The sequence below is a fragment of the Anoplopoma fimbria genome, chromosome 4 (assembly GCF_027596085.1).
Source record: "Anoplopoma fimbria isolate UVic2021 breed Golden Eagle Sablefish chromosome 4, Afim_UVic_2022, whole genome shotgun sequence".
NCBI lineage: Eukaryota > Metazoa > Chordata > Actinopteri > Perciformes > Anoplopomatidae > Anoplopoma > Anoplopoma fimbria.
The window spans coordinates 15,939,879-15,955,242 of record NC_072452.1 but is presented as its reverse complement, the minus strand read 5'-3'; the positions used below and the strand labels follow the sequence as shown (position 1 = coordinate 15,955,242).

The following is a 15,364-nucleotide window of genomic DNA, read 5'->3' as shown; positions in this document are numbered from 1 at the left end:
GGTTAGTTTTGTTTGTTTTAAGTTGGACTAAGATGTTTTAAGGGCTTCTTGCAGAGTACATGATGTCATCCTCTCAGACACCTGCACAGTCATATCTTTAATTACTCTGTTGTTAATCACTGACATGTGACCCAATAACCTGCTCACTGCACTAAATTCCCAGCGTGTTCACAGGAGATTAGACTGCCTCGACATAATGAACTTGCCCAGCTATTGAACCTGTAATTGAAACCCAATGGATAAGCTAATTATTTCCAAAGCTAACAAGAAATTACTCCTGTTGTATTCGAGGATGAGAATATTTGGAGCATATCTCATGTGAGCTCCTGTGTGATATGTGGAGGTCATGTCTGGGCTGACAAATGTTCATATTAGAAATAAGAAAATCCCAAAGGATTTATTTCTAAATAATAGAAAATTAAAAGACATTATGTCTGGAAGAAATTTCATCCTGTTAGACCAGAGTCCAAGTAAGCTTAAATGTTGTTTAAAAAATATATATATGTACAGCAATCAATGACAAGAGACAAATCATTTTGTGTTGTCCTTTTAATTACGTAATTTTCACAGTTTTTTAAAATTGTAGTTTCTTTTAAAAGTACACATACAGAGTATTCTCTATAAACAGAGATTAGTAAACTCTTCTCTATTACTAAATACATTTTTTTCTATATTTCTTAATGTTTCTGTGGAAAACCATAGTTTTAAACAGTATTTGTACCGCATTTTGAATGAACTCTGTTTTTTAAAAATATATATAGCATATGCGATTAACCAGAGGAGAGAGCCATTTCCTGCCTCATGCCCTCGCTAATTTACACTCGCTCATCAGCGGACTCTCTTTGTATTGTGCAGCCTGTTTTTGATGTCCTACAGATTCCACTGCCTGTGCTTTTCGTTAATGAACTAATCTCAGTGGGCTGTGGGTGGATGGAAATGACACTCCACCTCGCTATTTCATTCATAAATATAATACCTGCATTGTGTTGTAGTGGAGGGGCGAGGCATCGAGAGCTTTTTGAAATGCAGTAGGAGAAGATCAAAGCTTTAGACCCGGGGAACAGATTGCTCATCATCATGTCTCAAACTGAGGGACAGGACAGGATTTATATAACATATAAAGGTGTCTTTCCTTTCCACCATGTTTGTTCCATCGTACTGAAGTGGTTGGTGCACTCTGGCCCCGCATGGGCCTTCGTTGCTCCACTTCCGGTCCCACGCCATCCCCCCACTGCGGCCTACAGGGCACGGCTTGCCCAGAAATGAGATCATACTCAAAGGTGCCAAAATAAAAATGAGGCCCAGGCGCTCCAGCACTCCCCTCTGCCACCCCAAACCCACCTCCCACTCGTCTGCGTGGGCAATGCCACTCTCAAACACATGCTCCCCTATGTAAACACCCACGCCCTGCACATACACAAACAAAAAAACACAGACGCAGATACAAACGCAGACCTACAACACAAATGCACACTCTATAAATGCTTTTTGTGAATCTTCCAATTACCTAATTGTCTTTCTTTCTTTTCTCTCGCTCACACACACACACTCGTCTGTGTCCACCGTGCTAATACAATGTCCATGGACTGATTACAAGATAATGGTCACCTGAGGACAGACATGTAAAAGGCCCCTCACCCCTCCTATATAATAACTCTACACCCAGACTGAAACACACACACAAAATGACTACAAACGTTTTGTGTCTCTTTCTGGTTGTCTTACATTTATAATTAATCATTTTTGTGTGCATTTTATTCATTTTGTGTGTGTTTTTAGTCGTGGTGTGTCTCCTTCTGGTTGTCATTTTCTGTCTCTTTGTAGTACTACATCTTTTTTCGATTATTTTACTGTCTTTGTGGTCATGTTTTGTCTCCTTTTGGTCATTTTGCATTTCTTTATAGTTGTATCTTTGTTGTCATTTTGAGTGTTTAAGGTTGTTTTGAATGTATTTGTGGTCATTTTTGCATCTCTTTGTGGTCATTTTTGTGTCTTTGTGGTGGTTTTGCATCTTCATAGTCGTTTTACATCTCTTTGTGGTAGATTTGTGTCTCATTGCTTTTGTTTTGCATCTCTATGAGGTTATTTTGAGTGTCTTTGTGGTCATTTTCGTGGCCCACTGTGCCCGTGCCCGGCAGGCTTGTCCAGTAACTCATCCATGACAGTGTCATCCTGTTTCCGTCAGGTTTTCTTTCTGTCTGAATGACAACAGGAAATGCCAGGGGACTTGTACCACTGCTCTCCCAGAATGTGAGCATGCATACTTCTACCCTACTGCACTTTTTAACACCAGGCTTTGTTTTCCAATATCACAAGATGTAAAGTTATGCAAAAAAAAAGCCTATGCTACAAAATATAGCACAGATGTATTTGTAGGCTGTAGTTGCTGTATTGTACATTATTTATTAAAAGTAAACAAAGTTGGCAGTTCACTTTTACCTCCCACAGGTGTATGAGTTCATGGAAAACTGTAGAAAAATGTAGGCTCACTAGTCAATTAGCTTATAAAACCAACACTCTCTCCTCAGGTTGTTGCTATTCCTGGACTGCTGCTGTGAGAGGAGACCTGTGTGGTCTGCTGCCCCCTGGTGGCTGACTGCTGTCTGCTCTGATTACATAAAACAGGCTGTGAGTGTGAGTCATCACCCCCTAGTGAGGACAGATGGGAAGTGTGTGTGGTGGTGTTTGTGCTGTTTGTGTGTAGGAGTGGGCGGAGCGAACCGCAGTGGACTGTGAAATAAGGGCTTTCCCCTCTCTCTTTTTCTCCCTCTCTCTCTCTTTCCTTAGTTTTTTTTGTGGATCAGGAGAATCAGTAAAAACACAAGTGAAGCGTTGTGACAGTAAAAATAGAACAGAAGGCTGCAGAGCTTCAGTCCTGTTTAATTTGAACTGCAGCCATTTTGTGTTTCCTCTCTTATTTAAGGATGATAGGTAGTTGATACAGGATCACATCTGCCTCATCCTGGAGCACGAATTAAAAATATTTGGAGATTTTTAGTATAGGAAGAGAGAAATGGGGAGTGATCTTTCTTTCGTTGTGTTTTAATGATTTTTTCTGTGTAGCTAAGAGATTCCATGCGGCATTTTAGAATTGGACGGAAACGTTTGGAAGCACAGAAATCATGACGATGTGAGCTGGTTGTTGATGATGTTAGGGGAAGAAGCAAATGTATCTTGCTACAGAGGGTTGTGTTGAGTGTGTGGGTGCATACAAAGAGGGCTTGGTTCTGATCCGCTGAACACACCGTCGAGCCTTCTCTGTGTTTGGGGCCAAACTAAACCAACCACCACCCTGTAGACCTGCCCTCTTACACTCACACACAACTTCATATTGAGACATTTTCTGTAAAGGTGCTGTATTCAAGATTCTAAACATTTAATAAAGTTGTTATCCAAGCTTCTCCTTTCTTTGTTGACATAGCCAGGCCGACCATGCATGATTCTAGTGCTTGTTAGTTAACTATGAGCCATTGACTCGCCGTCAACATGTTGAGAATCGTTGAGAGGCAATAGAAATGCTCCCAATACCTGATCTTGCACTTATATAAATGGCCCAAAACTGCCCCACCTCTATTTAAACAGCAACACACAGCTTTGTTATCTTTCCTATTATCGATTAATCTGGCAATAATTCATTCATTCATTTTCCGTAACCTGCTTATCCAGTTAAGGGTCACAGGGGTGCTGGAGCCGATCTCAGCTGTCAATGGGCGAAGGCAGGGTACACCCTGGACAGGTCGCCAGTCTGTCGCAGGGCTGACATATATAGACAGACAACCATTCACACTAATTTCAGTTTCCCAGACTGCCCCAGGTTTAGATTATAATGATCAGAAGAGAGAGAAGCCAATCCTCACCTGGAGAATAAGAATAAAATGTCCTTTTAAGAATGACATCGTAATAATTTTCACGGTGAGACAGAGGAAAAGGTATATTGTTTTATTAGGGTTTTAATCTTAGACAAAAAACACAATCAGCAATGTGATAAACCTACAAAAGGCAGTGATGGAGAGCTTGAACGTAGGAATGAACAGTGGAGGGTGGAGGAGGAGCGTGGACTGCTGAGGTCTGATCTGAGTGGTTACTGAATCACGTCTGTCAACAGGAAACAGAATAAAAAGTGACAAACAGAGCAGAACCAGAGATAAGGATGTAAACTGATGAAAACAGATTAATCTAGTGACGCTGGCTGTGATTCACTGAACCTGAAGGACAGACAGAAAATGTGACACACAGATTTGTTATCACCCTGAACAGATGTGAAGATAATAAAATCCCTTTTTATACACATTGACCACAGAATGATGCTGTCCGATAGGTGTTAAATGAAACATGACAGTACACATGATATCATATTTTAAGGCTGTTTCTTCTTTATCTGTGAGACATTACTGCGACAATGTATTTGTCTACTGTACTGAATGTAACTGACTGACAGAAATGTGTCGCTTTCTTTGGAAGTACAAAAAGCAAAGAGTGTAACATCACAGTGACTGGTTGAACCGCATCGACCACTTTTGTTTTACAGCTTCATTTCCTTTTTTGTATCTGTGTTTCTCCCCAGCTCTTTCTCTCCATCTTTCTCTGTGTCCCTCCCTCTCCTTCTTCTTCTTCTTCTTCTTTAAAAGGTGTACGGCCCGACGTAGATGGAGAGTCTGAGGGCGGAGCTGCTCTGGTAGTTGCCCTGGTAGGTGAGTAGGGGGTTGACCGACACCATCTCCAGGTCCAACGTGTACTCTCTGGGCCCCGACACGGCGCGAGCCAAAACCAGCATGGCGCTGATATTATTGATTTGCTGTAGAGGACAAAAAATATATTAAGCGGATTTCTACATTATTTTCATTTAAAGGAATAGTTTGACATTTTGGGAAATATGCTTGTTCCCCCTCTTGCCCAGAGTTAAACATAAAGCTACAGACAGCAGTTACTGTAGATTAGTTTAGCTTGCAAGACTGGAATAAAGTGGAAACAGGTAGCCTGGCTCTGCCTAACAGCACCTATATTGCTCAGTAATACACAAGTTACATCTTCTTAGCGATTTTAAACTTTTCTGAAAGCATTACCAAAGCTTAAGTTGTCTCACCCTAACAGGTCCTATGAAATTAACAGGAGAGTGAGTGAAACCTTCTGTACACGCAATCCTTAGCATTAACTAATTACTTGTTCAAGTGACTTTGTACTAATGTTTAAGGATAAAATACTTTTTTTCAGTTTTTTTTTGTTTTAGTAGGACTAAAAGAAAATATTATATTTAATTTGAAGGGACAAAGATGTTGAAGTTAAAAACTGGCATGAAAGTAAATGGAAAGTGCAGTTTAATACCCTATTTTTATCAGTAAAAGAAGTTAAGATGTCTATAGCCTGAGTGTCAAAATAGGAAAAAAGAAAGTGTGTTATGTTTATTAAAATCATTGCTAGACTGTTCATTCAGTGAGACGATGCAACAGAGAGGTTGGTCCTACATTTCAAACCTAGTGGGGCTGAGCTATGAATGATGGTAAAAAGAACATTTTTAACACGTCTGCATTGTAATTCACTGTTGAAGCATTCTATAAAGTCTGACACGTCAAAAAAACGACAGCATTTCATGACTTTCTCAAGCTAATCAGTCATCTGACCTACAAACATTGGTTTAATGTTATGTATATTTGGTCATTTTATGAGGAATTGATTTGTAAAGATGCACTGATATGAATACAATGTGTTGGGTGGAGTAGGATTAGTCAGGAAGGAACCTCCATCATAAAAGTCAGTCCAATGTATCCATCAAACCCCAACTTGAGCTTTTTCTTCCTGTCAGTGCCCTTAAAACTCTAATGTCCTCACACTGGTCACTTGTTTTTTCCAGCAGATGCAATCCTACTCCTCTCTCTGCTCTGTAAACAGTTCTCACCCTGATGTAGAAGTCACTGTTTTCGTCTCCGGACCGGATGCGGAAGGTGTTGTAAGCCCCCGGAGAGACGCTGGTGGCCTGAATCTGGAAGATGTCTGAGGGGACGGAGCGCTCCGAGGTGATGCTCATGTAACGGTGGACGATGGAGAAAGGCAGATCTCGACACACAGGCTTGTTGACAGGACAAACACAGCGGCTGGACACACACACACACACACACACACACACACACACACACACACACACACACACACACACACACACACACACACACACACACACACACACACACACACACACACACACACACACAGAGAGAGAAGTAAGTCCACTTGAGTACAATGAGAGCAAATTGTATTACTGTTTGGTGTAGAAAAACATGAACCGTAGTTCACAAATCAGCCAGCAGAGGGAGTAACATGACTGAAAGGAAAAGTTCTCCAAAAATCTAAACAAATATTGAACAGTAGCCATTTTTTCCCCCTCATGTTTCTCTTAAACACATTTTATACTACCAAATCATCTGGGTTATGTAAATAGTGACCCACACCTGTTACCAATCCAACACTTGTAACAGTGTAATAGTTTTCTTATAGCACTGGACCATGTTCAGAAGAAAAGGTTGCAAGTTGGACTCATATGTGGAAAAAGTAATTGGGTAATCTTGCAGTCTGAGCCATACTCAATACAGGGGCTTGATTATATTCTGAGCTGATGGCCAGCACATATTTTAGTAATAGGGAAAAGGTGCGAGAGCGTGCGCACAAGCTTTCACGAGGTGTCACTCACTTCTCAGACACCTGTACGTAAGGCTCCTGGCACCGGTTTGTGTCCACACACTGGTATCGTCCGTGGATGTTCACGCAGGTCTGTGTGTCGCTACACTGATGCTCACCTGTCTCACATTCATTTATATCTGCAGGAGAAAAAAATAGCTGGTGATGTTTGATTTGAACAAGAACGGGACAAGAATAGAGCTACTGTTAAAGAATGAATAAGCGTTGACTCAGTGCAGCATTTGTGACTCTGAAAGCACAGAGAGGAAGGTGTTAGGACCAGAGGGAGGAAAGGGAGGCGGGTTGTGCTTACCCTGGCATAGTCTGGTGCCTTGCAGCTGGTATCCTTCTGGGCACACGCAGGAGAACTTGCCTGGTTCGTTGACACACTGGTACTGGCACAGGTAACTGGAGTAGCTGCACTCATCGATGTCTGTCAAGTTTAAACAGTCAGGTTGTATAACGGGGAAAGAAAACAAAGTGACTCTGTAGTTTGTACTCATAATAATCTTTCTTTACAGAGGGAGTGGGTCTCTTACCGTTACAAGTGAAGCCATCAGGCCCCAGTTCATAGCCCTGGTCACAGCGACACAGGAAGGTGCCATACGTGTTGTAACACCTCTGAGAGCAGGGGGCACCCATCTCACATTCATTCACATCTAAAGGGAGGGGAGGTAGATTTTATAGATACACGTAAATGCTGACAGAGTCAAATAGCAAACACATCCAAAAAAAACTGTTCTTGGATCAAAAACTGGAACTGAAGTCAAAAATCTAAATGATTGCTCCAAAAATATAAAAGGCCAATCAGCCTGTTACTTTGAATGTTGGGGTCCGAAATTAACACACCAAAGGTTTTTGGGGTTTTCGTCACACATCAGATTTCTGTCTGTGCAGTTTTTCTCACTAGTGTAAAGTGAGACTTGTGAAAAGGCAACGTACTGTGCATCTGTGCACCGATTAGAATTTGTCAATATTATATCAATATGTAATGACAGGTGTGGGAGTGTTGTTAACGTTGCCAGCCAACAACAGCTGATGAAGATTAACAGAGTTTTTGAGGGTCAAACCATTTATACATTTTCTTTAATCTTAACTTTAACTGTTACCGATGTTGTCATGGAAATGTAATGTTACAGAGAAATGCTTAAAAGCGTACATTGATTTAGCCCTGCACTGCTGTAACATTGTAAGACTCACAATAGAAAATTTGATCAAAATCAGTACAACAAAAGATATATAGCTACACAGTCTTCTCCCTTGCCAAAACATAACGCCTTTGATACCCATAATGCAACTTGACTGCTGACAGGAATTTGGTTGTATTATGCTAGTGGCAGCTAATGTAGCTGTGAGCCATTAGCTTTAAGCATAGATTAGATGCGTACTACAGATGTCTCACTTCATAATTATTCTACTCCACCAGTTTCTTTTTCATTTTCCAACTTGCTGAGTCACTTGAGGCTATTTATCAGACTTCATACAACTCCCTCTGAAACTACGAAAGGCTTTAAACCAATTTTGTTCACATATGCAGGACTCCCCAAGACTTGTTAAGAGACTTTAATTGAAAATCAATGGAGTTGCCCTTTAAAATTTGAAACGACATTTTCAAAGGCTTTAATGTTTTGCATTTTTGTTAAAGCCTGAGTAAGATCGCTGTAAGATCAAAATTGATTGGAGGCACTACACACACTGTGCAGACCTGTTGCCTGACTTCAGAGACATTGGCTTAGACTGTTGAGTCTTATAATCAGTTGCAGAGGGCGTCACTCACCGATGCAAGATCGGTTGTTTCCTGCCAGCTGGAAACCAGGTTCACACTGACAGGAGAAGGAGCCGGGGACATTAACACAGCGATGTTGGCAGTACCTGTACCTGCACTCATCAATATCTGAGAGAGGGAAATGGAGTCAGAAAAAGGATATTCAAAGGTCACTCTTGCAGCTATAACTAACTTTCCCCCAGGCCATCTAGCAAGGGGGAAAAAAATCAGAATTGACATATTTAAACCTGCGTAGCTACACTACTTAAAGGATGAATTCAGATAATCTCACCAATGCACTCTGTGCCAACCTTGCGGTAACCATCCGGGCACTGACAGGTGAAGGCACCCAGTGTGTTGATACACTGCTGGCTGGGCTGGCAGTCATGTTCGTCTCGCTCACACTCATTGATATCTGTGTTTGTGGGTGGAATGAAAAAAACGACACACGTGGGGGGAAGAAAAGTGGTTATTGTGAGCAAACACAGCATCATTCATCATGACTGAAAGGCACAGTGTGACTATTGGAGGGCAGACGATGGCGACTCTGTTCCCCTCATTTGCACCCGACAGCTGAGAACATCACATCATGCTGAATCATGTTTGCCGTCCCAGATGAACACCTCGTTGTCCTCCAGCACTAGTAGGTTTCTCGCTTCACGTCAGATTCTTAAAGCACAGCAGCTGTCCTCGTGTGAAACCTTCCAAATTCCTAAGGTGTCTGTCTGCCCCCCCACCCCACCCCAGACTCACACTCACTCACACCCACACAGTTTGCACCAACACGCAGCCACCAGTCCCAACACCTGCTACGACCACCTGTCCCTCGCAATCTGTGGCTGCCGACAATAAACTCACACAATCACACAAACATGCTTAATGATCACTCATCCTGTGGCCACCTGTCCACCTACAAACCCCCAGACATACAAACCAACAAACCAGACACCCACCCACACAGCTGTCTCCCTGCGCCTCGTAGCCCAGAGGGCAGGGGTTGGTCTCGGTGGGCGTGATGGGGGGCTCCGGGGCTGGGATAACAGAAGCAGAGCGGGGAAGGCACAGGTAACCTCCGTAGTGGTTGAAGCACTTCATTTCCCCTTTGCATGCATCTGGAATGGTCTCACACTCGTTTATGTCTAATGGGAGACACAGAGACAACCTTGTTAGGAATTAGTCTAAAGGAAAGGACTGAGCATGAGGAGCAACAGGATTATTAAGCTGTTTCTGTATAAAATAATTAGGTGGTGAGATGGAATAAATGCATACCTTTGCAGTGCTCAGTCTGATGGTCCCAATGATACCCATCTGTGCATTCCTGCAAAGAGCACCAGAGAGAGAAGGAGGGTGTGAGAAAATGATGGAAAGAAACAGGCTCTCTGAGCCAAGCAGTTGCATAATATATTCATAAAACATAATAAATCCCCAGTAGTGGGACTTTAAAAAAGAAGCAGAGGATAGAGAAACCTGTTTCCTGTGTATTCGTATAGGAGTGCTGGGCCAAAGAAACAAAAAGGCGGCTCCTGTTAAAGCCTTTGTGACATTTTAAAATACTTTCCTTCAGCCGAATGTCAATTTCAAAACAAAGAATTTATAGCCCCTGTTTGGAAAAAGGCTCATTATCATTCTGGAAAAAAAGATGCTGCTGTGGGCTGCATGGAAAGAAAAAGTGTGGCCTGAAAAAACATGGAATTAAAGCTAAAATTACCCCCAGCCAGGACTACTATAAAATGCTGGAATGGAAAAACTACTGTGGAATATTAAACAAGATGAATATGAGGAAAAAAAGAAATGGAGCTAGGAGAGAAAAAAGAGGATTTGAAGTCACATTTCAACACAAAAAAATGTGTGATCATATGGAAGAAAGGAAGATGCACAGAAAGGAAAAGGAGTAAGAGAGGAGGAGAGAGGCAGGTAGTGAGATTTGTCCATCCTTACCGTGTAGGTGTCACTTTCTGTAGGTGGCTGTGAAATAGCACTGCGGAGGAGCACGGACACACATATGCACACGCACAAGACTGACACACAAGCACCCTGCATACTAATGCACTAATGTGGGGAAAATGGGACGGCAACACACGTAAAACATGCACACAAACACTCTGCTATCACACAGGTGGCGCCGCTTTAAAGATGAGAGAGGCAGCCAAGAGGTGATATCTGTGTTTCAGAGGGAGACAGAGAGAAAGACATAAAAAAAGTAACATTAGACATTTTTGCTTCAATCATTTTGAAGCAAAAAGCATTGGAGACAGTTTGTTTTTTAAGTAGGCTGGTCAGTCAGAACATAAACAGTAACAGTAACAGCGTCTTGGACTTGGTTCACTGTTTGTCCACCAAACAGTTCCCCGTTGATCGCAGCCGAAATAAATTGAACTCTGCCAAATAAAAACATAAACATCATGACGTCCTTCATCCTTCAGCTGAAAATAACAACGTCAACATCACAGAAATACTTTCATATTAGCTGCTCACAGAAGACTCTCTGTGTCTCCAGACTGGCAGACTACAACTCTCTGGAATGATAGTCATGCCGTGCACTACCTCCATAGGTTTGGCTCACTGTATACTGGGCCTTATGATAGTTGACAGGCTAGTTTTGTTTTTTATTCTGATCAAGACATTTCCGCCATTGTGATGAAAAAAATGATTCTGTAAGTCATTATAATGAAACACAATCTAAAAAAATGTTGTCAGCATATTAAAATAACGTCTTAGTTGGCCTATCTCACAATGAGGAAAAACTAGCAATATTTCAAAATAATGAGTCAGCATATCAAAATAATAATTTTGCATTTCAAAATAATGAGAAACTTTCTCAATATTTTTGATTTAGTATCTCAAAATAATTAATCACAATAATAAATCATTATTTTGAGATACTATCTCATCATTTTTAAATTTTCACACTATAATGACTTTTATTTTTCATCACAGTGGCGGAAATGGGCTTCCACTATGTTTGCACAATTAAAGGCTGCAAATCAGCGTACTCCAGTAAATTCTTTACTTTTGACGTTTGCTCTCCTTGAGCTAAGAGGCACCTAATTTAACTGCAGGCTGCTGGAAGATGTACAGGGAGTTCTGTTTCAAGGGAAATGTTGTAGTTTTTACTCCATAAAATGTATCTGAGAACTCATGTTAGTAGTTATGTTGATTTACATACAAACAAACAATGTGTTGTTATAGATTAAAAGCACCAACACAGGGGATTTCATTCATGTGGCTGATTAGACCTGCTCTGGTTGAAATTATGTTAAATTCCACTGGGATTTACATCACCAAATATGATAAAGTTGTAACTTGTTCTGCAAAAAAAACTAACAGAAGGGCCCCTGAAGTTCAGAAGTGTCTTTATTATTACAAAATATCATCTTGTGTGCATAATCTTTCAGGGTACCCTTACTGAAAGGGTCTATTAGGCATAATGAGCACTTTCACTTTGGATAAGTTATTTGCTGGAAGCCTAATACTTATGTACTTGTGAATTTTAAATGCAGGGCTTACTTGCATTTAAATATTTTTACACTGCAATATTGTTTCTTTCTCAAAAGTAATGGATCTAAGTACTTTACTACAGTGTTATGTACAGTGTAGAGTATTTTGAGGTAGATTTCTAAGTATTCTGATGGACTGGGCTTTTCTCCCAGCAAAGACACAACCACCCTTCAGTTAATGTTCCTGGAGAAAAACTATAAGTGTTTAAGCTGACTCTAAACATAAACACATCACCTATTCCCGCTCCTGCGGACCAAAAAGGTTTTTAAAAAAGGAATGAAAAATAATTCTGAGAGAGCGCTGTTTGCAGAGTCAGTGAGCTCCAGTTAAAATACATGACGTGAAAGTTATAATCACTGCCTGTCTACGTGCACAGGCACACGCTCTGATGTAAACTCAGGAGGCCACATCTGCACCGTGGCTTATTGTTGTATTTCATGTTGAGACAAACAGAAGGCCGCAGGGTGACGTGGACACACTCAAATACTTCATGGATGACATCACAGGCCATTCATGAACTTTTCGTGGTCAAAACATGCCCTCACCCTGTAAGCACAGACGTTAACACATACCGCCATGCAATCAGACAGCCCCAGTACGTGACCTCTACGAGTTGGCCCGTTGGGCACCTACAACCAGCAAGAATGTGACCAAAAAACCACCCAAAAACAAAACTGACCATCAGTCCGGGGACACTCACTGGCTACTGAGAGTGGGCAGCAGGGATGCATGGGTGTATCCATGATGCCGCTGGAGACCAAGTGGCGGTGGACCTCTGGAATGCCCGTGGCAAGGATGTGGGCGCCGGTTCCCAGCTGGGATGCCCCGCCACGGCAGTGGTTCCCAGAGTATCAGGTTCTGGGAAACCCCCCATGGCTCACATAAGAGGATAGCTGGTGCCAAACCTCCGGCCACTGCTCCCCTAACCTCTCATCTCTCCTCATTGTGTAGGTGGATGTCAGAGAATGTGATCCAAGAGACGCAATTCATCGTCCAGGTTTTTGACGTAGAGAGAAACAGGTTGACTGTGAAACCACATCACTACGAAAAATATATTAATAGTTTCTGTTGGTTCTGACTGCTGGTCAGATAAAACAAGACATCGCCTCGGACTCATGGAACTAGTGATTGGCAATTGTTTTCATTTTGACATTTACTTGAACGTCCATTTAATATAATAATCAGCAGATTAATGGTTAATTTAAAAAATAAAAGTTAGTTGTAGCCCTCGTAGAATCCTCATAATATTATTGCTCTGACACCGGTTGTGTACTTCTAATATAATTACTATTTGGGGCTAACCCTGGCCTCAGTAACAGCAGGCTGACCCATTTCTAAATTTACACAGTCAGCACAATTTAACATGCAAGATGTCAGGGGGCTTATAAAAGGGACCATATGGGGACCAAGAAAAACACACAGTTGGACCACACACACACACACACACACACACACACACACACACACACACACACACACACACACACACACACACACACACACACACACACACATATACATACGGGGAGTGTAAACTGCAGGATGGTCATGTGTTGTAGTGTATACATAGCTAACTTTGTGTTGTTCTGCTCGGTTGTGCGTGGAGCAGCCAGAGAACGAGGTGGCCCAGCGGGCTAAAACTGTGCTCGGTTACCACTGTGGCAGTGAACCTGCAAATCCACAACCAGGGGGCAACTATCACTCACACACAAACACCTACACACACATACACACACATGCACACATACACATAGACTAGCTCCTGTCCTGGAAAACTCCACAGTCAGTGATGTATAGTGGCCTGCAGGAGAAATTCACACACTGTAACTGTAATAAATCCCTCTGGTGCGGTTCTGTTCTCCCAGTGGTGATACTGCTCTGTTTCCCTGTTGTAAAGGGGGTTAAAGAGCTGTGATGTATCGGTGTAAGCATACAATGTGGCACGAGATGATGGGCTGCTCTCTGGGGAACTGTGCCTGCTTCCTGTTGCCTTTATAATCCCACTGAGTCATTACAGTGACGTTGGGGCCGACACATGTTAGCTATTAGGAGCATACGGCATAAACAGTGATAAATGCACTGTCAAATAGTAGTGAGGCAGCATCCTACGCTGTCTGTGATGTTTTACAGAGCTTTGTGTGTGTATGTGTGTAGCTGCCACCTGTTTCTTCTTTTTGTTCAAAAGACGCTGCTGCTTTGTCCTGGAAATTTTCACCGGAGTGACTAAGCAGAGATTGTGACACTGACTTCAAATGTTGTACAAGAGGGATGAGGTGGAAAAACTTTTGAAACATACTGTGCGATAATACATGCCCTGTGACTCATTACCTCTTCCTGTCTATCCCCCTATTACAGTCTCTGAAACACAGTGCCAAGAAGCAAACCTCTCAGACTGGGAGCTACATTATCTTGACTTTCGTAGCCTAGAGCAGAGCAGTGGTGCAACTGTGACGTGTATGGCCTGTACCAGAAAAGTAGGAACCTTAAAACTCTCACAAAACAGGTTAAGTTATCCAAATGATCTCTTTTTCGTACAAATCTATTATTGTACAAGTATCATACATAAAAGAAATACACAGAAACTCACAATTGAATCTTTTTTTTCGGATGGATCTTCTCCTCGTGACCGGTGTGTCCTGCTGCTGGCTGCGGTCGTCCCGGCTGAGTTGGCGCACAGAAGTGGTCCCTTAAACTCCTGCCTGTCTGACCCTAAGCGAGTGAGTGGGGAGACCGACAGCTGGAGCAGCTGAACACATGGAGAGGGAGGGAGAGAGAGAGACGGAGAGGAGAGAGAGGGAGGAGAGAGGGACAGCCCATTCTTACCCCCTCACCTCCTCCCCCTCCGGCCCCCTGCACTGCCATCCTCCACTCTCCAAACCCCCTCTCCCTGACCCCCCAGGATGCAAATTCCTGGTCTGCGGCCCGAATACCAAAATTCCAAATCTGTCCAAATCGCAGGACGAACAACAACTCACAGATTCACACACTTGCCCCCCATCTTCTTACCCAGTGCCCCCTCTTACTGGTCCCACAACACACCTGGTTTCATTTAAACTAAACCCCCGCAAAAGCCCCAAGCCCTCCCACCCTTTCCTCCCTCCCTTTTTCCCCATTTACCCCCCATCTATCTATACTTACCTCCCCCATCTTCTACTCTTTTTTTTTCTTTCCATAAAGCGACTAAAGCCCTCGCTCTCGTCCAATCTGACAGGCAGGATATTTATAGCCGGGGAAAGAGAGAAGTTAATGGAATGTGGACAAAAAATTAGAGAGTGGAAGAGAAAGAGAGTGGAGACTTATTCGGAAAAAATTGTCGGCTTATTTCTCAGAATAAACTTGGGGGATGAAATAGAGAAAATAAAATACTATCATTATTCTTGACCAACTTTGCTGCTCTGCTCTTACATGACTAATCCATTACTGCACTTGGAA

The 15,364-nt window shown here is 42.4% G+C and overlaps 1 protein-coding gene across 1 annotated transcript; it reads right to left on the bottom strand.

Annotated features, from left to right (window-relative positions):
• Positions 1–3,942: 3,942 nt before the first annotated feature.
• On the bottom strand, positions 3,943–14,624 carry efemp2a (EGF containing fibulin extracellular matrix protein 2a). Its single transcript, XM_054597645.1, has 11 exons — positions 14,520–14,624; positions 10,373–10,594; positions 9,704–9,752; positions 9,388–9,573; positions 8,727–8,849; positions 8,447–8,563; positions 7,209–7,328; positions 6,983–7,102; positions 6,683–6,809; positions 5,894–6,089; positions 3,943–4,795 (listed from the first exon to the last, which is right to left on the bottom strand). The coding sequence occupies exons 2-11, from the start codon at positions 10,472–10,474 to the stop codon at positions 4,622–4,624; spliced, it is 1,314 nt and encodes a 437-aa protein (XP_054453620.1). The 5' UTR covers positions 10,475–10,594; positions 14,520–14,624; the 3' UTR covers positions 3,943–4,621.
• Between the last annotated feature and the right edge of the window lie 740 nt (positions 14,625–15,364).